The sequence below is a fragment of the Leucopleurus acutus genome, assembly GCF_964270905.1.
Source record: "Leucopleurus acutus genome assembly, chromosome: 19".
NCBI classification, from domain to species: Eukaryota; Metazoa; Chordata; class Mammalia; order Artiodactyla; family Delphinidae; genus Leucopleurus; species Leucopleurus acutus.
The window spans coordinates 15,507,975-15,529,953 of NC_139161.1; the positions used below are offsets into that span (position 1 = coordinate 15,507,975).

The 21,979-nt window shown below is 57.7% G+C and overlaps 1 protein-coding gene across 2 annotated transcripts in view; it reads right to left on the bottom strand.

Annotated features, from left to right (window-relative positions):
• Window positions 1-5,786: 5,786 nt before the first annotated feature.
• Window positions 5,787-21,979, bottom strand: part of MRC2 (mannose receptor C-type 2) — a gene marked incomplete at its 3' end in the record, with an annotated part of 53,422 nt that continues 37,229 nt past the window's right edge. Inside the window, exons 7-30 of one of the 2 annotated variants that reach the window (XM_082861752.1) lie at window positions 21,469-21,657; window positions 21,179-21,333; window positions 19,952-20,059; window positions 18,056-18,171; window positions 17,032-17,180; window positions 16,171-16,388; window positions 15,351-15,493; window positions 14,150-14,252; window positions 13,744-13,882; window positions 13,596-13,631; window positions 13,176-13,336; window positions 13,021-13,088; window positions 12,208-12,308; window positions 11,770-11,906; window positions 9,309-9,423; window positions 9,026-9,189; window positions 8,749-8,857; window positions 7,978-8,216; window positions 7,686-7,854; window positions 7,442-7,591; window positions 7,004-7,123; window positions 6,606-6,785; window positions 6,114-6,140; window positions 5,787-6,004 (exon numbers count right to left, since the gene is read on the bottom strand). In XM_082861752.1, the coding sequence (XP_082717878.1) occupies window positions 5,787-6,004; window positions 6,114-6,140; window positions 6,606-6,785; window positions 7,004-7,123; window positions 7,442-7,591; window positions 7,686-7,854; window positions 7,978-8,216; window positions 8,749-8,857; window positions 9,026-9,189; window positions 9,309-9,423; window positions 11,770-11,906; window positions 12,208-12,308; window positions 13,021-13,088; window positions 13,176-13,336; window positions 13,596-13,631; window positions 13,744-13,882; window positions 14,150-14,252; window positions 15,351-15,493; window positions 16,171-16,388; window positions 17,032-17,180; window positions 18,056-18,171; window positions 19,952-20,059; window positions 21,179-21,333; window positions 21,469-21,657 (3,314 nt within the window). Of the gene's footprint in view, window positions 6,008-6,113; window positions 6,141-6,605; window positions 6,786-7,003; window positions 7,124-7,441; window positions 7,592-7,685; window positions 7,855-7,977; window positions 8,217-8,748; window positions 8,858-9,025; window positions 9,190-9,308; window positions 9,424-11,769; window positions 11,907-12,207; window positions 12,309-13,020; window positions 13,089-13,175; window positions 13,337-13,595; window positions 13,632-13,743; window positions 13,883-14,149; window positions 14,253-15,350; window positions 15,494-16,170; window positions 16,389-17,031; window positions 17,181-18,055; window positions 18,172-19,951; window positions 20,060-21,178; window positions 21,334-21,468; window positions 21,658-21,979 lie in introns of both variants that reach the window. The other variant, XM_082861751.1, reaches the window with a different exon arrangement.

Sequence of the window (21,979 nt, forward strand, 5' to 3'; positions counted from 1 at the left end):
TTGTTCTATTCAGGCCCTCGATGCCCACCCTCACTGGGGAGGGCCATCTGCTTTACTCAGTTTATTGATTCAAATGCTAATCTCCTCCAGAAACACCCTCACAGACCCACCCAGAAATAATGATTTACCAGCTATATGGGCATCATTTAGCCCAGTCAAGTTGACATAGAAATTAAACCATCATGAAACCTAACCTCAGGGAAGTTAAGTGATGCCCCCAAGTTTATAGGGTGAAGTCAGTCTACTGGCCAAGGCCATGCTCCTGGCCTGCCCGAAAGAGAGGGCAACATCCCTGACCAGCCCAGGAAGTCAGGGGAATAGGTGGTCCCCAGAGCCAAGGGGTGCAGAAAAGGGCCTTGAAGGATGGTGGCGAGAAGGGAAACAGGGAGCCCACACAGATGAAGGGCATGGTGGGAGCAACCAGCTAGAATGGGGTTGCTGGGCAGGGGAGCTGGGGAGCCCCCAGGCCAGGTCAGGGAGCTGAGGGTCCACACATAGGCAGCAGGGAACCACCAAAAGCCAAACCCAAGCAGGTGAGATGAAGAAGAGCCGGCAGGAGGAGAGAGAGGAGAGCACGCTGTTGCTGCAGTGCCTTGGGGTGAGTTGACTCCCACTGGGGAGGTGAGTGTGAGCTTTAAAATATCCATAATAGTGTAAATGTCTAGTATAGCACCAAGCCCCCACTTCATTTCTATGCACACTACACAATTCTCCGTTTTTCTGGCTGCACCACGCTGCACGTCTGTCCCCGACCAGGGCTCGAACCCGTGCCCCCTGCGGTGGAAGCGCAGAGTCTCAACTACTGGACCGCCAGGGAAGTCCCCATTCTATGCAAGGCTATGCATAGTATCCCGAAGTCCGACCCCAGCCCAGGGTACCCAGGTGTCCCTCCCCCACTGCCTTGGGAAGGGAGGCCGTCGAAGAAGAAAAGGAAAGAGGCCACTCAGCCCTTATACTCCAAATAGGCTTCTGAAACTCGGCAGAGATAGAGACAAAGTTCTCGAGCCTCAGAGGCTGACTGTAGTATCACAGAGGGGTTCCCTCCAGTTGCCCGCCCCCCAACCTTTTTATAGAGCAGTGAGGGTGGAGGAGAAGTGGCACGGCAGGTCCTTCCCCTCTCTGTGCCTCTGTTTTCTCTTCTGTAAAGGGGGACAGTAGCACCCAGCTGATGATGTGTTGAGAGGATAAAATGAGTTAATTCATGGCAAGAATTAGTTAGAACAAGTCCCAGAGAGAGATACAGACAGGCCTCCTTGCATAAGCTAATAGGGCCATGCAATGACTGAGGGCCAGATCCCCAGACACCCCACAAGACCTCAGAACTTAGAGGTGCTGGGCAGGAAAGAAAAAAAAGCCAACTGACTAGAAAACCTGAGCTGACCAGGATTTCCCTGAAATGGCTAAAACTACAGTCCTGCCATCAGCCAGTATCAGAAGCCAGTTAATATTTTTGCACTGACTGCAGCAACGAATCCACTCCAAGGGGGAAACGCCTGCATGCTGCTTCGCCCCTTTCCTTTCTCCAGGGCTGGCACCCCGCCTGCTTTTCTGGACAAGGATTGAGATCTGCAGCTGCAGCAGGCCGCTTCTGGGGGAGAGTCAAGTCTGAAGTCAGCCTTCCCTGGGCCTCTTGGCAGCCCTGACCCCTGAGATAAAGGCCTGAACATCTGGGCACTTTCATCTCATGCTGGTCTTGCTTGAGGCCCCTCCATGTTCCCTCCATCTCCTTTCCCTTTCCCCCCCCTTCCTGCCTGCCTTTCTTGGGGTTCTCCCTCCAGATGCAATTCTTTACCTTGTCCCTGCAACAGACTCCAGCCCTAGTGCTCGAGGCAGCTTGGCAGGGCCCGGCCAGCCCCGTTCCCGGAGAGCCGTGTGATGTGGCTGGCAGACTCCTCACCCCGCAGCCTTGCAGCACTGCCCTCTGGGCCAGGTCAGCTCTGCCAGGACACCTGGGAGGAAGCCATCTCTGGCTTGACAAGGAGAGGTTGTGAGAACGCCTGACACCGTTCTCTGGAGAGCGGCCCGTTCGCCCATTCATTCATGGATTCAGCGAGCTGTCACGGCATCCAGGTGGCCAGAGCTGAGCCGGTTTAGCCCCGCAAGTGCAGGTTGGGCTCAGTGCCCGGGATACAGTGCCCTTTGCCCAGGCCTCTGGGGCTGGGTCTCAAGGCATCAAAGATGGAATGCAGAGGAGGTGCTTAACGCTTATTATATCGAAATGAGCAAACAGAAAGGAGTTTCTGCCACAGACTCTACCAGAACCAGCACTGGCCTGGAGCCAGAGGCAGATGGCCCCGGGCCCAGAGCCCTCCTCCTGTCCTACAGAGACCTGCCCGGAGTCCCCCTGCCCTCCTCTGGGCAGGCAGGAGCCCGCAAGCAGAACAAGGTCTACGGGGAGCCCCCAGGTGCATGCGAAACTGTTTAAAATGCTTTTGGGTGGGGTTCAGGGCTCTGGTGAGGACTAAAGCCACCCGAGGGAAGGAGAGAGGAGTGGGGACAGGTATTTCTGGCGTGATTTAAACCTCTGGACACACACCAGCTACTGCCCTCACTATTTGGGTTCTCACTCTCTCAGCTGCTCCTCCCACCCAGAGCCCGTGCCCCTGCCTTCAGCCCTGGGCTTTTCTTCTCTCTCAGCGCAAGGGTCAGCTGCCAGCTTCCCAGGGGGCTTCTGCCCAACGTGGCTCCCTGCAGCCTGGTCAGGCGACCTTTGAGCTGTGGCTAATGGCAGGGCACTTAACTGACAAAGGGAGCTGTTCCCCAGTTTGGAGAACTAATCACTTCAGGGTGAAGTGGATTAATCATTCAGGACCCGGGGACTTCCCTGGTGGTCCAGTGGTTAGGACTTCACCTTCCAATGCAGGGGGTGCAGGTTCAATCCCTGGTGGGGGAGCTAGGATCCCACATGCCTTGTGGCCAAAAAACCAAAACATAAAACAGAAGCAATATTGTAACAAATTCAATAAAGACTTTAAAAATGGTCCACATTAAATAAAAAAAAAAAAATCACTGGGGCTTCCCTGGTGGCGGAGTGGTTAAGAATCCACCTGCCAATTCAGGGGACATGGGTTCGAGACCTGGTCCGGGATGATCCCACATGCCACGGAGCAACTAAGCCCGTGCGCCACAACTACTGAGCCTGCGCTCTAGAGCCCGTGAGCCACAACTACTGAGCCCGCGTGCTGCAACTATGGAAGCCCGTGCACCTCGAGCCTGTGCTCCGCAATGAGAAGCCACCGCAATGAGAAGGCCGCGCATTGCAACGAAGGGTAGACCTCGCTTGCCATAACTAGAGAAAGCCCGCGCGCAGCAGCAAAAACCCAACAGCCCCCCAAAATAAGTTTATTAAAAAAAAAATCATTAAGGACCCGCCACAGGATTGGGGCTCCCTCCCTGAGGCTGACCAGGCCCCTCCATGTTTCCTGCTGCTGCTGCAGAGACAGAAGAGCTGGATGGAGGAGGGCCTCGGGTTTGGCCTCAGCCTTGGCCTCAGAAAACTCAGGAGCTCACAAACCCTCCCTCAGGGCTCCCCGACTCAGTAAATGGCACCCCGTTTACCCTGCTGTCCAGGCCAAAAGCTTTGGACTTCTCAATGTGTATCTTTTTATATCATTTGGGTTTAGGCTTTGAACAATGTGACAGTATCACCTATTCAGAAAATTATAAACTTTTTTTTAAAAATCACGAACAAGGCAAAAAACGCATGTGCACGCATGCGCACAGAATCTTACCATTTGCCGTAGCCGGATCCAAAGCACCATCTGAATAGGTCAGACTAGCTGTTCCCACTGACTTCCTGCTCTGCTTAACATCCACACTCTCTACCACTGCCCTCAAGGCCTCGGGCAATCAGGCCCCGCCCCGCTCCCCTGCCCCCTCCCCCACCATCCCTCACCTCCTCAGGTGCCAGTCTCACTGCCTCTGGTGAGATCCTCCCCAGCCACCCCGTCCAAACTGGCCCTCACGCAGCCCCCTCGGCCTGTGTTAGGCCTCCTCACGGCACCTAGCGTGACCTGGCATGGTTGACCAACCTGGGCTGGCAGGGCCTTCTCTCTGTTCGTGGCTGTCTCCAGCTCAAACACCCTAAATCATTGGGTAGATGAGTGAAGGTGGGCGGGGGGAGGTCCTGTGATCCACTGCCCCGCCTCCTGCCGGTTCCAGAGCCCATGCTCCCCGGGGACGAAGGTGCACTCGCTTTCTCGAAGCTCAAATGCAGGTCTGACGACTGCCTTGGAAGGATGGTGGTATGCGTCCCCCGCCCCTGGCTGACCTGGGCGCCTCACACGCTCCCCTGGGAGCTGCAGCCCAGAAACAGCAGTAACAGCTGACGTTTATGGGGCAATTACTGCACGAGCTCGAAGGCGCCGACTGCTTTGCACAGGTGATCTCATTTAATCCTCCAACATCCTTAAAGGAACCCTAGGAGATGCGTCCTGTTCTCCCGTCTTACACGTTGAAAGGTGAGCCAAGTTGCACAAGCTCACACCGTTGTTCGGCAGCTCCAGAGCCCTCAGCCCTCACACATATCCCCAGGAACAGAGAGAAGGGTGTGGTCCCGAGGCGGAGGCAAAATGGATGCAAGCCCCCCAAAAAGACATTTATCTTGAAAAGATATGAAGGACAAGGCTCACAGCAGGACAGAGCAGGAACCCTTCTCTCTCAAGCCTCTTAAAGGTGTTTTATTTGTTTGCTTTTCTTTTTTCTCTTTTTTAAAACAATAATGGCACATTAAAAAAATTAAGAACTACAAAAAAGGACCATGTCTTCGAGTCCATGTTCACATTGTCCTGGGTCGCGGCACCAGGACTGGTGACTCCTGCTGGGATTTCGGCCTCTTGGAAAGGTGCTGGGTGGCTCGGCTCCACCCGCATGGGGCCACTCGGGGGACTCAGGCGCTCTTCCTCTGGGCCCCACTAGAGGACGTCCCTGGGCTCTCGCTTCTGAAGCCCCTAGGACCCTGGCCAAACACCACCTCTCTCTCCAAACTAGAGCCAGGAGGTGGAAACGTTAGGGAACTTATTTTGGTCCCCACAGGGGACTCTTTAGGGACACAGCCCTCCCCCCGGCCGGCAGGAGATGACACCCAGCCCAGCCTGGTCACCCCCAGGAGGTCAGGGTGTCTCTCCCCTGTCCTGTCTCCAGCCCAAGCCCAGCTGACGCCACAGTGATGCTCTTGTTCTCCATCCGGCCCAGGGCCCCCTGCCATGTCCCACGGCCACCCCAGCAGGCACAGGAGTGACAAATGCTCGGCCCCCTCAGCCAACCCCCACCAAGAGCAAGAGGGCTCCCCAAACCCCAGGGCCCTGGCTCAGAAGGGAGGGCTGTGTGACAAGGGGGGCAGGGAGGGAAAGGAGCTGGCGTGAGGGGCTCAGAGCTGAGGCTGCCAGGGAAGGAGAGAAGCAAGAGGCCGGCTGAGGGCTCAGGGCAGGTTCCTCAGACTCTGCAGCGAGAAGCAGGTCCTGGGGCCTGGGGCACAGGCCTGGGCAGGCGGGCCCGGGGAGGAAGAGGCAGAAAGGGGCTCCCGTCCTGCCTCTGGTTACCATGGGGGCACAGGCCTGGGTGACAAGACCTTAAGACCCCCCCCAAAGGGAAACGCCACGCTGCACTCAGCCAGGTCTCAGCCCAGCCCTCGTGGGAGGGAGGAAGCCCACCAGCCCAGGCCCTGCCAGCCCCAGCTCCCCACGGCAGCTCCCAAGGGCACCCCTCCATGGGCCGACTGGACTGTAGCTGGGGGCGGCCCGGCGGACCCAGCTCCTCCCGCCCCGGCCCCGCCCACGCCCTTGGCTCTACTGCTGCTCGTTCATCTCCATGTCTGACACCAGGATGTTCTTCTCAGTGGCCTCGCCGGGGCCGGAGGAGCTGCGGCTGTAGCGGGCGCCCTCGAAAGCCCCGCGCTCGACGCCCTGTCGTCGCCGGTAGAGGATGAGGGCCGCCGTCAGCAGGGCCAGGAGCAGAAGCACCGCCATCAGCACCACCAGCAGGGCCGCAGGGCTCCCCGGGAGGGCTGCTGCAGCAAGAAGAACCCCCGCTCAGAAGCCCCGCTACGGCCCCCGCCGCCCGGAACAAGGGGGGGAAGGAGGACAGGGCTAGTCTCAGCCTTGCCTGTGACTCACCTGATGGGGAGAAGCTGCTCTCCTCAGCTGCGGCAGAGGAGGAACCAGTTAATAACAGTAGCAGTGATAATATGACAATAATAAGCAAACACGTAAGAACATTTTCTGCAGGCCCAGGCACTTCGTTTGCTCATTTGATCCCCTTATACATACTCTTATTACCCCATTTTACATATGTGTAAACTGAGGCCACAGAGTTTGAATGACTTACCCAAGGTCACAGAGTTGGCAAATGGTTTGGCCTGGGCTTGAACCCCATCCCTGCCTTTAACCACTACAAAATGACGGGTTTGCTGTCTAGTTTGGAAATGTGCAGCAAGGCCCAGTCCTACAGACTAATCCCAGGGGAAGGTCCCGTCAGGCCCCAGGCCTGTCTGTCTATTCTCTCCCATCCACTGCATTGTCTGCAGAACGAGAAGCAGTCGGGCCCCCAGCCAGCACCAGATGCCTGGGGGTGGCAGGAAGCCGCGGGTGTGCCTGCCGGGCGCTCACCTCGGGCGAGCTTGCAGACGACACCCATGGTGATGTTGGTGCAGGCGCCCGGGCGCCACAGCCCGCTGCTGCTCTGGATCCAGTAGCAGCTGTTGTGGCTCAGCATGCTGGGGCCCAGGCCCGGGGGCCCCCAGTTGGAGTAGTTCACAGCTGTGTTGTCCTGCCAGACCAGCGTACCTCCTGGGGGAAGAAGGCACTGAGGGGGCATTGCAGGGGCGGGTAGGTGGGAGCAGGTGGGAGAGAGCAGGCCTGTTCTCTGGAGCAGGTGGGAGAGAGCAGGCCTGTTCTAGAATCAACTCCCACCTTCCTCAGGCCCTCACCTCCACCAAGCTCCGCTGGAGGGCATCACCCCTGCCGCCTGAGGCCTCCCCATCCTGATCCTACACACAGGGACCCACCTTTGGGGTTGAAGTTCATGCCCAGCCAGGCGCCCCGACTCTGGCCCTCAGAGCTCTGCAGATGCTCCCAGACAAACACGTTCTCCATCTCATCCAGGATGGACAGGACCACCCCACCCTCTGGACACAAAGGAGGCTCACGTCAGGGCAGACGGGTCTCCCTGGGGTAGCAGAGCCCTCCAGAGAGGCCCCCGCCCTCTTCCCTGGCAGCCAGAGGAGACGATGGCGTGGAGTCGTGCATGGAGGGAAGGGGGTTATAGTCACACACGTTATGTCACAGGTGGTCTGTGCGTATTGCAACGCGAGGGGCACTTATGTGTGAGGGCTGCCGACAGGTAGACCGCAGCACGGGGACTGCATTCACAGGGGCTTTGAGTGTCCACGAGAGGGGTCGCCACCTGGAATGCCCACATATGGGCTCTCGCCCACCCGGCCCACCTCTCTGGCAGCGCTGCAGCGCCTCCTTGTGGCCCAGCAGCAGCTCCATGTGGAAGGAGTAGCAGTGCTCCCGGAAGGGAATCCACGCCGAGTCCGCCAGCCCCTGGGGACAGCTGCCGTGGTAGCTTATTCTTCGGGGAGGAGGGGGTCCTATGGGGGTGCAGGATTGAGAAAGTGGCCCAGGGTCCTCCCAGGGTCAGCCTACCCCCAGCCCACACCTCGGCCCCAGCGGGTGGGCACTCACCTCCGTTAACTCCACACACAGCCCCCTGCAACTTGGTGTCACAGCTGGTGGTGCGCCAGGCCCCATCCATATCCACGTAGGCGCAGCCCCCCGGGTACTGGGGCTCCCAGTCCTGCCAGCTCACATAGCTCAACGGCTCCTCCGAGACCCAGGAGTACCGCCGGGAGCCCTGGGCACAGCCAGCCATCAGGGTGGGAGGAAGGGGACCAGCCGGGTCAGGGAGCAGGTAAGGCACAGGGTTAGGGGGAGGCAGGGAGGGAAATCAGGGGAGTGGGCCCAGCCCGGTGCCCACCTCCTCACTGGCCAGCCCGATCCAGAGTGGCGTGCGCAGCCCTCGGGCAGCCTGCGTGAGGAAGGCCTGGGTGTAGGGGTCAGGCACGTGCGCCAGGCTGGCGTTGCGGCTCTCACACAGCAGGAGGGCATCGTGCCAGCGCAGTGGCTTCTGCAGCAGCCGGAAGGTGCCGTTGAGGTAGGAGAGCTCAGTGCCCGGGGCAGGGAGCGATGCTGCTGGGCATGGGCTCAGGGAGGGGTCTACAGGGAAGGGGGCAGGGCTCAGGCCGGGCTCTGCCCCCATCACCCCATCCCCAGGCATGAGGCCGGGAGGGGGGAGCGCCGGACATCAGGCAGAGACCAACTCTCCTCTGGGCACAGTGCCTGGCTCAGTGTCGGTCATTGCTGTTATTAGTAACAATATGTTCTTGCTAATAAAGGGATGAGCAACCTAGAGCTCGACCATGAATCCAGGGCAGAGGGACCCCTGCACAGAGCTGCAGGAACCTCAGACACAGAACCTCAGGGCCCCTGCCACCAGGCATGCCCAGTGTCTAGCTCTCCCCGGTCAGCCCTCCAAACCCCAAACCTTCCTTCTGAGACCCCTTGGTGCCCACTGCCCTTCCCTCTGATTGGCGCCTGGCCTTTCTGCCCATCTGCTTCCCGAGCAGACTAGACTCTGGGGGTGGCCCCAGGGGCCCTCTGAGGTCAAGGACCATGTCTCATCCCTCAGGGCATGGCCCACGGAATCCAGTCCCGGGCTGGGGTTTCCAGGTTCCCCGGTGACACGTACCCGTGCCCTTCTGGCAGATGAAGCCGTGTGTCTCCTCCACGCAGTTCCGATCATCCCAGCGGCCAGTGAAGTGAGCTGAGGGGCTGTGCAGGACCACCGCACAGCTGGTCTGGGGGGAAGGAGCTGCTCAGGGGAGCCCCGGCAGCTGCCCGCTTGTGCCACTGCCCCCAGAAAGCTGTACTATGAGCAAAGAGGCTGGAAGGGGGTCCCCAGGCAAGCGCTGCGGGGCAGGGTGGGGGTGGAGGGCAAAGGAGAGGGTGGGGAGGGGCTTCCTCACCGGTATGTTGCCGCTGGGGGCAGGGCTAGGGCCAGAGGGCTCCCCGGGGGCCCAGTTGGTGTACCGCAGAGGCTCCTGCTCTACCCACTGGAAGTCCCTCTGCGAGGCATGGAGGCCAATCCAAAGGTCAAAGGTCACATTGGGCAGGCTGGCTGTGACGAACGCTACAGTCCCCCAGAAGAGAGAGTGATGAGCGACAGGGCAGCCCCCTCCTCGCTCTGCTCTAGCCCTCTGGGGGGATGGTGTCAGAGGATCACGGGGCCTCCCCATGGGCTGGCCCTACCTTGCTCTAAGGGGTTTGCAATGGTGACCAGTTGGGCCTCTTGCTGTTCACAGGAGAACTGTGCCTCTGACCACTTCACCCGGTCCTGGGGGTCCTGGCCCTGGATTCGGAAACACTGTGGGGCGGAGGGGGAGGCATGGCATCCTGCTCCACCTCCCTGTCCCACACACCCAGACACTCCGCTGCGGAGCCCTCGGCCGCAGGCCCTGGGGAGGCTCGGGGGCTGTGAGAGAAAAGCATGAGAACCAGGACATCTGGGTCTCCTTGACCACTGGTCGGGGTCTCCTTGACCGGTTGAGAGGGTGGTCTCCGGCACCCTCTCAACCGGGCACAGCGGATTCACGTACACTCGCCCACACTGTGGGGAGTTTTTAAGTGGGAAGATTTCTCCGGGCCACCAAATGCTCTACTACTTGTGACGGCACCGCCTGGGCCATGCCTGGGGACAAGGTCTGTCTGGCTCTCAGCTTCGCATACTCCAAAGGCTCTTGACAGAGTTACTGTATCATTACAATGATGCTAACAAATTAAGCAAAGGGCCAATTACATATATGAAATATATTTTGTTTTCAATTAGGTGGAAGAAGTCATAATAAGCTTTTGGAAACATTTAATGACATGGGGAAATGCTGAAAATATAATACTGAGAAAGAAAAGCTGGCTACACAATTGTGTTATTTAGTATAATCTCAATTACATGGAAAAAGTCAGGAAGTGAGTAACAAATATTGATAGTGGTCATCTCTGCAGAGTATGGATGAGTTTTAGTTTCATTTTTTGTTTTTTTCCCCAAGATGTTAATAATACACGTCTTACTCTTTTTTTTTTTTTTTTTTTTTTTTAACGCAGAAAAGGTGTAATATTCGCTTGGATATTCTGAAGACAGTGAGCACTCCAGGACACGATGGGCGGGCTGTAGGCCAACGTCTGACAAAGATTTATGGATCATGTTATCTAGCGTTAACTAATCTAATCCTCACAATAGGGGTTAAGCGGTCTTACAATGTCCTGCAAAGAAGGCATGGATCGAAGCTTATACTAATGAAACCACAAGGAAATAGTGCCCTTCTCTGTCTGGGGTAAGCGCTTTCAGCCACTAGGTAAAAACAATGAAGGTCTAATCAGGTCTGATGAATGAGCCGCAGGGTCAGGAAGTAACCACTTTTGGAAAGAAACTCACTCTCTAGAGGGAACATTTTGAAAACGCATTTAGATGCATATCCCTTCGAATTCATTTTATTGTCTCAAACTTTCCTAGCTGCACACTCAGAACACTTGGGAAGAGAATTTTCTAAATGTTGTTTTTAAAAAATCTTCCAAGGATTTTTTTTTAACTCTTTTAATCAGCTCTTCTGATTAGTTTATAAGGCAGATTAGTTTAAATGCAGAAACGGACCAATTTTTAAACAAAAACCTTTGTTTAATTTGTAGAAGGACTGGAAAATAGGGAGAAGGACTTAGAAAGCCCAGCCAATGATGGATGACCTTTCTTCATCTTGATCTATTTGTCTTCGTGAGGTAATCTTTCCGTCTACAACAACCATTCTATCCATGTGTTAAAATAATCTGAACTTCAGGGAACTTCCCTGACGGTCCAGTGGTTAAGATTCTGTGCTTCCAATGCAGGGGACATGGGTTCGATCCCTTGTCGGGAAACTAAGATCCCACATGCCACATGGCCAGAAAAAAAAAAAAAAAAATTGAACTTCAAACAAGACCTGTGAAGTCTGAATCACAAAGCGTCAAACCAAGATTTTTTCAAATAATGAAGAATATGCAATCACTTTGCTCTTATCAAAATTATTTAAATAGTAACAATCATTATAATTGATAAATTTTGAGTGGCGCAAAAATTTTTTCACACCACTAAAAGGAAAATTTTGAAAACTTAAAAATACTATTTAAAAATCTCTCGCTCATGGTTTATATTGTTTTGTTCTTGTGTCTATTTAACTATATATGATCAGTCACATTAGTATGTAAGTAAATATATATTTACTTACACACACATATGTAATGCACACATACGTACTTTGTATGTTCAACATTTTAATAGGAATTCATTATCAAGGTGTTTGGGGACTTTCCTGGCAGTTCAATGGTTAAGACTCTGCACTCCCAATGTCAGGGGCACGGGTTTGATCCCTGGTCGGGGAACTAAGATCTCACAGGCTGCACTGTTGCCTCCAAAAACAAAACAGAAAACAAACAAAAAAAAAGCAGATGTTTGGCGACCAGGGATCTAGGAAACTCACCAAACTATACGGGCAACCTCATTACCTGGTGAATGAGAAGGTGTTACTACGCTGACTTAGTTTCCAAGGAGTCTGGCCCTGGCACTGGGGCCATGCAGAAGAGAGGGTGGTGGGTACAGGCAAGAGGCCATGACTTTGATGCTGCCAAAGGGCGAGGACTCCTGAGGCCCAGCCTTCGCCTTGGGTGCCCCCTCTCCACTTCCTACCTTGTTGAGGAACTGGCTCCAGCCAGGGGGGCAGCCACCTGTGGGTTGTGGGTCTGGGGGCTGCTGCTCTCTGGTGCTGTTGCTGCGCTTGCAGATGTAGGGCAAGGCTGTCATGCACCTCTGGTCCCCCCACTCCTCTGCAGAAAGAGAACAGCTGTCACCCCAAGGGCAGGGCATGGCTGCCAGCACCCTGGCCTCATGCCCTGAGAGGAGGTGGAGCTGGGGCTCACGTCCCTGAGTCCAGCTCTGAACTCAAGTCCTCTGTGGCTGCGGGATCACAGGGACAGGCCCTCCCCTCTCTGGGTCTAGCCCTTCTTGGGTTGTGGGAACAGAGAGAATGAGAAGAGATCTAGGGCCCCTGCGCAGGCTCACCTCACTGCCCCCAACACCCACCCTCCCCTCAGCTTCTGCACCCTCTCTGCCCCATCTTGTGCTCACCTCGGCTGGCCATCATGTACACGCACTTCTTGTCCTTGCCTATGGGCCGAGGCTTGCCGGGTGCCCAGGAGATGAAGTTTATAACGGAACCATCTGTCCATCTGCAATGGCACCGAGCAGGGGTGACTCCAGCACTGGGCACCGTGCTCCCCTGTATGCAGCAATGAGGGGGCAGGGACCAGAGCCCAACACCAGGGGCTCAGTGGCCGTAGGCTGAGGAGTGGGGCTACTGAGCTCAGTGCAGCTAGAACCCAAGGACCTGGCGCCTCCAGGTAAGGGCCAGCCTTCCTGGGCATCCGTTTCTCTAACTAGAAAAGAAGTCTAAGGATCCCAGAGCAGGGGTCCAAGGGCAGCGCCACGCTCAGACACCCATGTGCTCCTGGGCCTTCCACGCCTCACATATGGTAGGTGGGCCGTGAATACACAGAGGCCCCTCCGGACCATCCTATGTTCTTGCCCATGTCCTGAGGGGGCCTTATTCATGAGTGACCCCAGCATAATAATGAGCTGCCATTACTTAGTGCCCGATGATGTGCTGGATGCCATGCTAAGGATTCCCATACCTCATTTCTAATTCTCACAATGATCCTACCAGGCAGGCCTCGTTTCATTCTCAGGTGAGAAAACCGAGGCCCAGAAAGGTTAACTCACTTGCTCAAGGCCACATAGCCAGTGGAGGGCAGGGCTGGATTCAAATCCAAATCTGTCTCTATATGCTGTGCCGCCTGCCTACCTCCAGCCTGGGTTGAGGCTCGCCATACACGCATGCGCCCCGCTGCCCATCCACACCCGCTGCCCCGCCAGGGCTCCCACCTGAAGCGCCCGTCGCTCTCTGAAGTATGCAGGCCGATCCACCAGTGCTGCTCTTGGCCCCGAGAAAACTAGGGGAAGCCGGGCAGGCAGGTGAGGGATGGCAGGCCCTTTCCCTGGATCCCGGGCCTGCCCTCCCTGCTCGGTAGCCTGCCCACCTTCTGCAGGTTGTGCCCCAGGAAGTCCAGCTCCGCCTGGCTGTGCACGGAGACCAGCTCGGCCAGGAACCACGTGCATATGCGCTGCGCCTGCGCCCACGTGGAGTGGTGCTCGAAGAACTTATACTCCGCCTCCTGGAAACGCAGCCATTCCCGTCGGCCTGCGGGGGCGGAGGGGGCGTGGGGATGGAGGCCAGGCTGGGGCTGCCTGCCCGCCCAGCCCAAGGAGGACAAGGCGGGTCCAGGGCAGCCTAGGCAGGCGGGCCTGCGAGCCCATCCGACCTGGGCCAGTAGGGTGCCCCCATCACCTTTCCCTCGGCTCAAGCCCTTAAGCCCCTTCGTTCTGTCCCGGCCAGGCCCTGCCCAGGAGGTGACGCCCCTTCCCCCCTCCGGGCCGCCGTGGGGAGCGGGGTGCCTCACCTTGCGGGCTGCCGTCAGGCTCCCGCACGTCCGCGCCTATGGGGACAACAGGGACAGAGACGCTGCAGGGAAAGGTGCCCCTCCCCTGGACCCCCGCCCCCTCCGCCCTTCGTCCCATGCCCGCTCCGCCAGCGCCGCCCCACCCAACCTCGAGGGATCTTGCAGATCCAGTCCAACTGCGTCTCGCACTGCATGGCTACCCACTGCAGGGAGGCCAGGTCGAGCACTGCACAGCCCCGGATGTCGTCATCGTCGTGCCGGCTCCGGTCGAAATTGTGGTAAGAGAACTGATGAGGTCGGAAGGGGAGAGGGGTTTCAGGCACCAGGCGCAGGCTGCACCCACCCCCCCAGAACAGACCAACCAGAGACCTGGCATAAGCTAGGAACCCCCAACCTGGGCTAGACGGTCCCCACCCCCTTTCCCTTACCTGGCAGCTCTGGCCAGAGGCGCTGCCTCTACTAAACCTCGCGCACCTCCAAAAGACCACGCCCACACCCAAACCTCGCCCACCCAGGCTCCGCCCACCTGTCCCGCCTCCTCCAGGCCCCCTCACCCCTAGTCCATCGCTCCAGCGCCAGCTGTGCCCCGCTCCGGGGTCTCGACGGTTCAGGCCGATCCAGAACCAGTGCTGCTCGTGGATCTCGGGCTCTGACTCACTTTAGCACAACCCGGGGGTGAAGACAGAAGACACGGGGATGAGAGTTATAGGGGCCCCTTGCAGTTGTGACCTGGGCAGTCCCAAGGACCTGGGGCCTCTCGAACTGGGCTTCACACTCACCGGGCAAAACACTGTTGGGGCCACCCTTAAAAAGCTCTCCCCAGAGAGAACTGGGCTAGCTGGGCCAGGCGCCACGCTCGCTGCGGGCAGGTGGCCTGGCTCCCTTCCCTTGCTTTCCTTTGGGTGGGGTTTGCCCTGCCAGCAAGACTGCAGGCTTTCACTTTAGGCAGCCGATGGGGACGGTGAATAGACCTGGGGCCGTGGAATCAGATACACCTGGATTCCGGTCGTGGGTCACCCAGGGACCAGCTCTGTGACCTTGGGTAAAAAAACCCAACCTCTCTAACAGCCCGCAAGGGATAATGTGTACTTAGTAGGATTGAGAAGAGTCTTGAACATGGATTAAATGTTTAGTGCAGTACCTGGTACATGGTGAGAAGCAACTGACACGAGCTATTATAATTACTAGTCAAATAATGTAATTGTGCTGTTTGCTGGGAGGAGATATCCCTGGAATTGAGATGTCAGGAAGCCTGGATCCATTTGGATTTTTCCCAAGGCTAAGGGACCGTAGGGCTGTATGTCCCAGGAACCCACAGGACAGAGACAGGGACCTGGAGGGACCCTGCAGGCAGATGCTCACTTTTGTAGCCTTTCTATTCCTGTCTCTCAAGAAAAGCTGTTTATTGAGAAAGTGTGGGCTATTATGGGATGGTGTAGGGTTGCAGGAGGGGGCGCTCACTTGGATCAGCCTGGAGGTTCTGCCATGGAGAAGGAGGGGTGGTGAGGGCGGTTACTTGTGTAAAAGTCTGTGAGTCTCAGGGGGTGTTGCTGGCTCTGGTGAGCAACCCAGGGTCTCCGACTCCAGGGAGACCAGGGTTACTTGAGGGGGGGTCAGGATGGGCCTGGCATTAGTAGCAGATGCACAGGTCATTCCAAGCCCTGGAACCGACCGCCCTGGGGTCGCCTTAACCCTGCCCAGCAAAAGCAAGAGCCCGACTCATGTGCATAGGGGCCACCGCCCCAGGCTCAGTACCCGAAGATCTTGTTGAGCATATTGGCCACAAAATGTTCCTCCTCATAGCTGGCCAGGCTCAGCAGCTGGGCCCCCAGCTCCTGGCAGGCCCTCTGGGCCTGGACCCAGCTCTTCTTGTCCTGCAGCCGCTCCGCGCTGAACACCTGCAGGAGCAGAGTCCAAGCTGTTCCCCAGCCCAGCTCCCCACGGGACACCTGCCCTCCCAGGACATGAGTGGGGAAGGGGGCTGGGGCCTCACTGGACAATCCTGCTCATCAGAGAGGGAGCCCCAGGGGAGGGGAACTGGCACAGCCATCTCCCAGAGATGGTCCCCCTAACCAGCGGGGCCACAATTTGCTGTGGGCAAGTCCCTTCCCCTCCCTGGACTTCAGCTTCTTCCTGTAATTAAAAGACCCTGGACTACCTCAGTGGCTCCCAAACCCAGCAGGGTTTAAAAACACAGGTTACCAAGCCCCACTACAACCCACTTAATCCCGATCTCCATAGTGACAGCCTGGAAGATTTGTTTAACTCGGGCTCCCCAGGCAACTCTAGAGAGCGGCCAGCCTGACCCCAACATTTGGGAACCTCCGCAACTGATGGTCTCTGTGGTTTTTTCAACTCCTCAAATATTTATTGAGCACCTACTATGCACCAGCCCTCAGATGCCACTGACAAAAGGGTTTCAACAGAAAGTACCTCTGTCTGTGGTCTGTAAGTTTCTCCAGGGCCCGCCTGCCTGGGTCATGGCTGGGTCCCACTGGGGCCACCCACCCTGCCAGGGGTGCTGCCTCTTTGCTCTTGTTTCTCTCCCCTGACCCCAGGCCAACAGGCTGCCTACCTTATAGCAGTGCCGGAGTTTGGGGTCTGAGCCCCAGCCCTGGGGGCAGGCGCCGGTGAGGCTGGGTGTGGGGTCTGGTCCAGGCAGCTCAGGCGTCACTGGCGTGCCCAGGCTCTGCCGGCAGATGTAGCGAGCCCGGAACGACGTGCAATTCTTCACCTCCCACAGCCCCATGGCGCTGCCCGTGGCCAGGGCCACGCAGCCCCCACGGCTGTACCCTGGAGGAGGGAGAAGGGAGACCCACATGCTGAAGAGGACTCACCAGTCCTCCCTCACATCCCCGAGGGGCACCACCACGGCCCTCGCACCGGGAATCAGCTTAGCCATCTCTGCAGGGACATGCTCTGTGGAGTCGGGGCCCAGTGGGGAGGAAGGAAATGGGGGCAGAGGCCTAGCTCTATGTTTGCTCCTGTGAGACCTTAGGCAACTTGCTTAACCTCTCTGAGCCTGTTTCATCATCTGCCTCATCAGGTTCTTGAAAAGGTTAAAAAAGACGAATTTAAAATGGTAACAGTAATAGCGAGCACTTGTATGCTCACTACTCTAAGGGCTTTACGTGTATTAACCCATTCAAGCCTCATGTCAACCCTGTGAGGAAAGTACCATTATCCCCATTGGACAGATGAGGAAACTGAGGCTCAAAGACGCACAGCTAATAAACTGCACAATCAGGATCTGAGCCGGGCAGTTTGGCTCCAGAGCCTGTCCTCCTATAACCACATCACCACACTGTACGAATGATCTGTTTCCTATGAAGCCCTGGGTCTCGGTCGTGGCAGGGCTGGTCCACCGCGGCCTCCTGGCTTCACCAAGGAAAGTCCAAGAAGGGGGCTGAGCGGGCGCTGTGGAGGAGGGGCTCACCGGGCTGGTCCCGGTTCCAGTGGGTGTACATGACCTCATCCCCGCTGAGCCAGCGGAAGGAGCCGGTGAAGTTGAGGTCCTGCAGGGCCGTCCAGAAATACTCGCCGTCCCAGTTGTAGATGAGGCTGCTGACAAAGGCCTGCTCGAACCTGCGGGAGAGAGGCTGGTCGAGGCAGGGAGCTCGCCCCCCACCACTCCCTGGGCTACAGGCCAGATGCCCTGCTCCAGGAGCCTGGGTGCTGCACCCAGTCAGAAACTTCCTCAGGGGGCTCCCTGGGTGGCGCAATAGTTAATAATCCGCCTGCCAACGCAGGGGACAAGGGTTCGAGCCCTGGTCAGGGAAGACCCCACATGCCACAGAGCAACTCAGCCCGTGCGCTACAACTACTGAGCCTGCGCTCTACAGCCCGCGAGCCACAACTAGGGAAGCCCGCGAGCCACAACTACTGAAGCCCGCGTGCCTAGAGCCCGTGCTCCGCAACAAGAGAAGCCACCGCAATGAGAAGCCCGCCCACCGCAACAAAGAGTAGCCCCCGCTCGCTGCAACTAGAGAAAGCCCGCGCACAGCAATGAAGACCCAATGCAGCCAAAAATAAATAAAATAAAATAAATTAATTTTAAAAAATTAAGAAATGCTTTAAAAAAGAAACTTGCTCAGGGAAGTGGGGACCCCTGGGGACCCTGCAGCTGACACACAGCCACCCAGGTCCCCTTCTACTGTCTTCACCTCCATGGCTTGCTGAGGAGAGGGATAATCAGACAGAGCCAAGGTCTCTTCGGGGCATCCAGCCCACACCTACGCCTGTTCCTGCCCCTGCCCCTGCCCCTGCCCAGGACCTGTCCCACGCTGGGGTCGCTTAATAAACAGGAGTCATTCTGGTGACAATATTAGAAAAAGGCCCTGGAGCCTGTTGAAGCTCAAAGGACTCGAGTCCCTCTGCACTTGGTGGCAGGATGCTGCCCCCTTTGGAGGAGGGACCACATTAGGCCAGGACATAGGGGAGGGCTGGTCCCTCTCCTGTACCTGTTGGTGATGGTGACCAGCTGAGAGCCGTGGTCGGTGCACAGGCGCCGGGCCTCACTGTAGGTCACCTGGTCCTCTCCCAGCCAGTAGCAGGATGGGCTGTGCCACGTCCAACCCTGGCTCAAGAGAGTGGGCAGAAAAGGGGTGTCTGGGGGGAGGACTCTCCTTTCTCACCCATAAATCCTGGGGTGCAGGTGCTATCAGTGGCACCACTGAATTTTCTGCAGGCTTGGGCACAGAACAGAGGGGACTGGTTTGACACCAGAGCCGGCTCTTCCTGTGCTGTGTTCTGCACCTTGTCACTCCACACTCCCCTCCCTACCGTTACCCACAACTGCCAGGCCCGGGGTGTAAGCATGGCCCACGGGTGGCTGACTGGGAGACAGCCAGTCACCCGGCCTGTGGCCTGGCCACGAAAGATGAGTGGCCCACCGGGTTCCTCGCTTGGGTGTTTGAACCAAGAGACGCAGTGGGAAAACTGCCAGTGGGCTGGGAAACCAGAGCCAGAAAGCTGGGAGAGCTGCCAGGATGGGGAGGGGGCTGGGCAATCCTCGGGGGCCTGGAAAAGCTGGAGGACACGGAGGATGCGCCTGGCCCGCGAGCAGGCGGGACAGACCCTCGGCGAGGGGCAGCAAAGCTGCGGAAGAGAGACCACCCCTCCTACACGGCTGGCTCGCTACCCCCATCCCCATGAGGCCGGGGAGGCTTCACCCCACCGACCCCTTGTCCCCTGGGCCACCTGAGGGCCTCTCTGCTTTGCCTTACAGGTGAGGACCTGAGGCTCAGAATTACGTGGCTCGATTTTGTACAGACAGTGCAGGCAGAGCCCAGACCGGAACCCGCACCACAGAGGTTGTGTCTGTCCCTGCCACAGCCCTATTCCTCCTAAGGTGACACCAGGTGCCTGCCAGGGCCTTTGCCTCCAGGAAGCCTTCAAGTGGGATCCCTGGGGGTGGGGGCTGGAGCTTGGGAGAGAGAGCGAGGCAGCCCCCAGGGCAGGAACCAGCGCAGAGGAGAAAGTGGCGTGTGTGTGTGTGTGTGTGTGTGTGTGTGTGTGTGTGTGTACATGTGTGTGTGTACATGTGCATATGTGTACACGCGCATGTGTACATGTGCATGTATTTGTGTCTATACGTACATGTGTGTGCGTTATGTGTTTGTGTGTGTTTATGTGTATATTGTGCATGTCTACGTGCGTATGTGTGTACGTGAGCGTGGCCTCTGCAGATGGAGCCGCCAGGGGCCAAAACACAACCAAGTGGGCTTGAAGAGCAGCCTCCCCACGTGTGTCCACACTGCTCACACCCCTGCTCCTCTGGGGGCGGCGAGGGGTGGGGCGGGCGGGCAGCTGGAGGAGGGAAACAGATCCATCACCCACCCTCACCCTCTTTCATAGCTCCGCCCCCCGACTGATTCATTCCCCCCATTCAGTCCTAATCCCTTCCCTCCCTGGGGCGAGAGCCCAGGGGCGGAGACACCGCATGGCCCCGTTCCTCCTAAGGAGATAGACAAGCACACGCTATGCCAGCAAGTGAGGCGGGAAGAATGGGGCCGGGGTGCACAGAGGGCCAGGGTCTCCCCAGCAGCCTCCACTCAGGGGATACTGAACCAGACTGGGGGGCCCGCCCACCGCCACCTCCGGGTTCTCCGTGGCTTTCCATGGAGGGGGGCTCAGGGCTAGGGGTGGCAGGGGAGCTCTGCTTCTTCCCAACAGCTTCTCCCCCCACCCCACCTCATCCAACATCACTCCTGGAACGGAGCAGTTTGGAGAGCGGAGGAGGGGGCATGCCGAGGAAGGGACGATGCCATGGGAGGCTGCGGGCTTCCACCTGCCCTCCTGCCCCTGGGAGCCCCTCTGGTTGGCCTCACCCGGGGCAGCTCCAGAAGCACCCTCACCTTCCGGCAGCCATGGTCCTCCTCAGCGGCCCCCTGGCTCAGCTGGCCTGCCTTCTTGCAGATGGATGGCAGGGACTGGTTACAGGGACTGTCATTCCAGCGACCTTCCTAGGGACACAGGGTAAGGGGGAGTCTCAATCTATCTCCTCCAAATCTCCCAAACCCCTTCAGTGAACCTGGTTTCCAGACCTGGCCGTGCCTCTGACTTGCTGTGTGATTCTGAGCAAGAAGCTTGACCTCTCTGTGCTCTAGGCTGGAAAATGGGGGAAGCAGGATTAGTGCTACAAGCCTCACAGGGCTGATGAGAGCACACAGAGTTGATGCGCAAATGCCTCAAAACTTTGACAAGCACCGTCTAAACGGAAAAAGGTGCTCTCTTAAATTACTTACAGCTCATTTCATAAACATGAAGGACAAGCTGGCTAAGACTGTGAGCAGGACAGACAAATGAGATTCCCAGGTCGGCAAGGCGTCCAGCCAGTACCTGCAGATCCAGGGCGAGCAGGGGCCGTGTGCCCAGACCCTCACCTCAGCTGACGGAGCTGAAGAGGAACTTAGTCCTCGGCCCCTCCTCACTGCCTTAACCCTCCTGTGTCCAGGGCACCCAGCCAGCAGTATTTGTCTGCCTTGAGCTGCATCTGGAGGGCAGAGGTGTTAATATGTCCCAGCCCCCAGGAGAATGCCTGGCACATAGCAGATGCTCAATAAATAATTGTTCATAAATTTTTAAATAGCATCCTCTAAGCCAGATGTCTCCACAGTCGCTGGCACTGTTGGCTGTATCTCACGGCAGAATGTCCTGTCTCTGGAGTAAGCAGTCTGTCCCTACAGCTTTGTCCATTCTTTAAGGGCCAGACTTATCTCTGCTTGAAGCCCTGGATCAATTCCTTCATCCACCCACACTGTCTGAGCCAAAGCCATGGCAAACAGTCACAGCTCCATCATTTCTTGAGGGGGCAGGACCCTGGGCTGGGTAGGGCTGGCACCGAGCAGTCCTGCCTGCAGAGCATGTCCACATAATGTGAGTTCTGACGCCACCTGCAGGCGGGGAAGTGCAGCTGGCAACAGACCAAGATCGCACCAGGCACCGTCCTAAGGCTTCACAAGAACTCACTCCTTTAATCCTCCCAGTGACCCTCTGAGGGTGGCACCATTAGAGTTACCCTGACAGATGAGCAAACTGAGGCTAGGTCTGGGGGCCCCGTGACAGGGAGAGGGGCTTCTCACCGGCCCCCAGATGGTGACACAGTCCTCCAGGCTGTCCCGGAAGTTGTTGGGCTCAAAAGGATGCCAGTGGGTGAAGCTCACGAGGCTCCCGTCGGACCACTCAAAATTCATCTGCAGTTTCAGGTCGTTGAGACCGATCCACAGCTCCTCCACCTCTGGGGTGCGGCCGGGGAGAGGGGAGAGGGGAGAGGGGACATGGGGAGGTCAGCCTCAGGCACCGGCAGGGGAGGGAGGGACCGTCCCTGGGCCTCCGGGCGGATGGGATGGGCGCGGGGGACGCGGCCCCTCACCCTGCTTGATCTGCTTGGTGATGAACTCCAGCTCCGCCACGCTGTGGATGCTGAGCAGGTCACCCCCGCCCCGCAGACACATCTTCTTGGACTCCTGCCAGCTGCGCTTCTCAGCCTGCAGGCGGTAGCAGTGGCCCTGGAAGGGCTGCCAGCTGGGCTCGCACTCCACCTTCACGTTGGCCCACACGTCTGCGGACACCAGAGAGGCCGCTGCTCAGGGACCGAGCTGCCCAGCCCGGGAACCGACCCCCTGGGTGTCAACACAGGCAGGGGCCTGGAAGTCACCCCCTCCCCAAACCTGTCACAGATCCGCCCTTCCCACGAGGACAGGTCTGAATACCGAATGATGCTGGAAAGACAAAACTCCCAGGGTGGCTGAAGCCCCGGGAGGTGGTGGCAGATTCCACCCAAGACAGGACGGCCCCCCCAAGCTGGGGCTCTCACGGAGAGATAGATGGGGATTCAGGACAGACCAGCCCCAGGAGCCTCAGTTTCCTCCTCTGTAAATGGG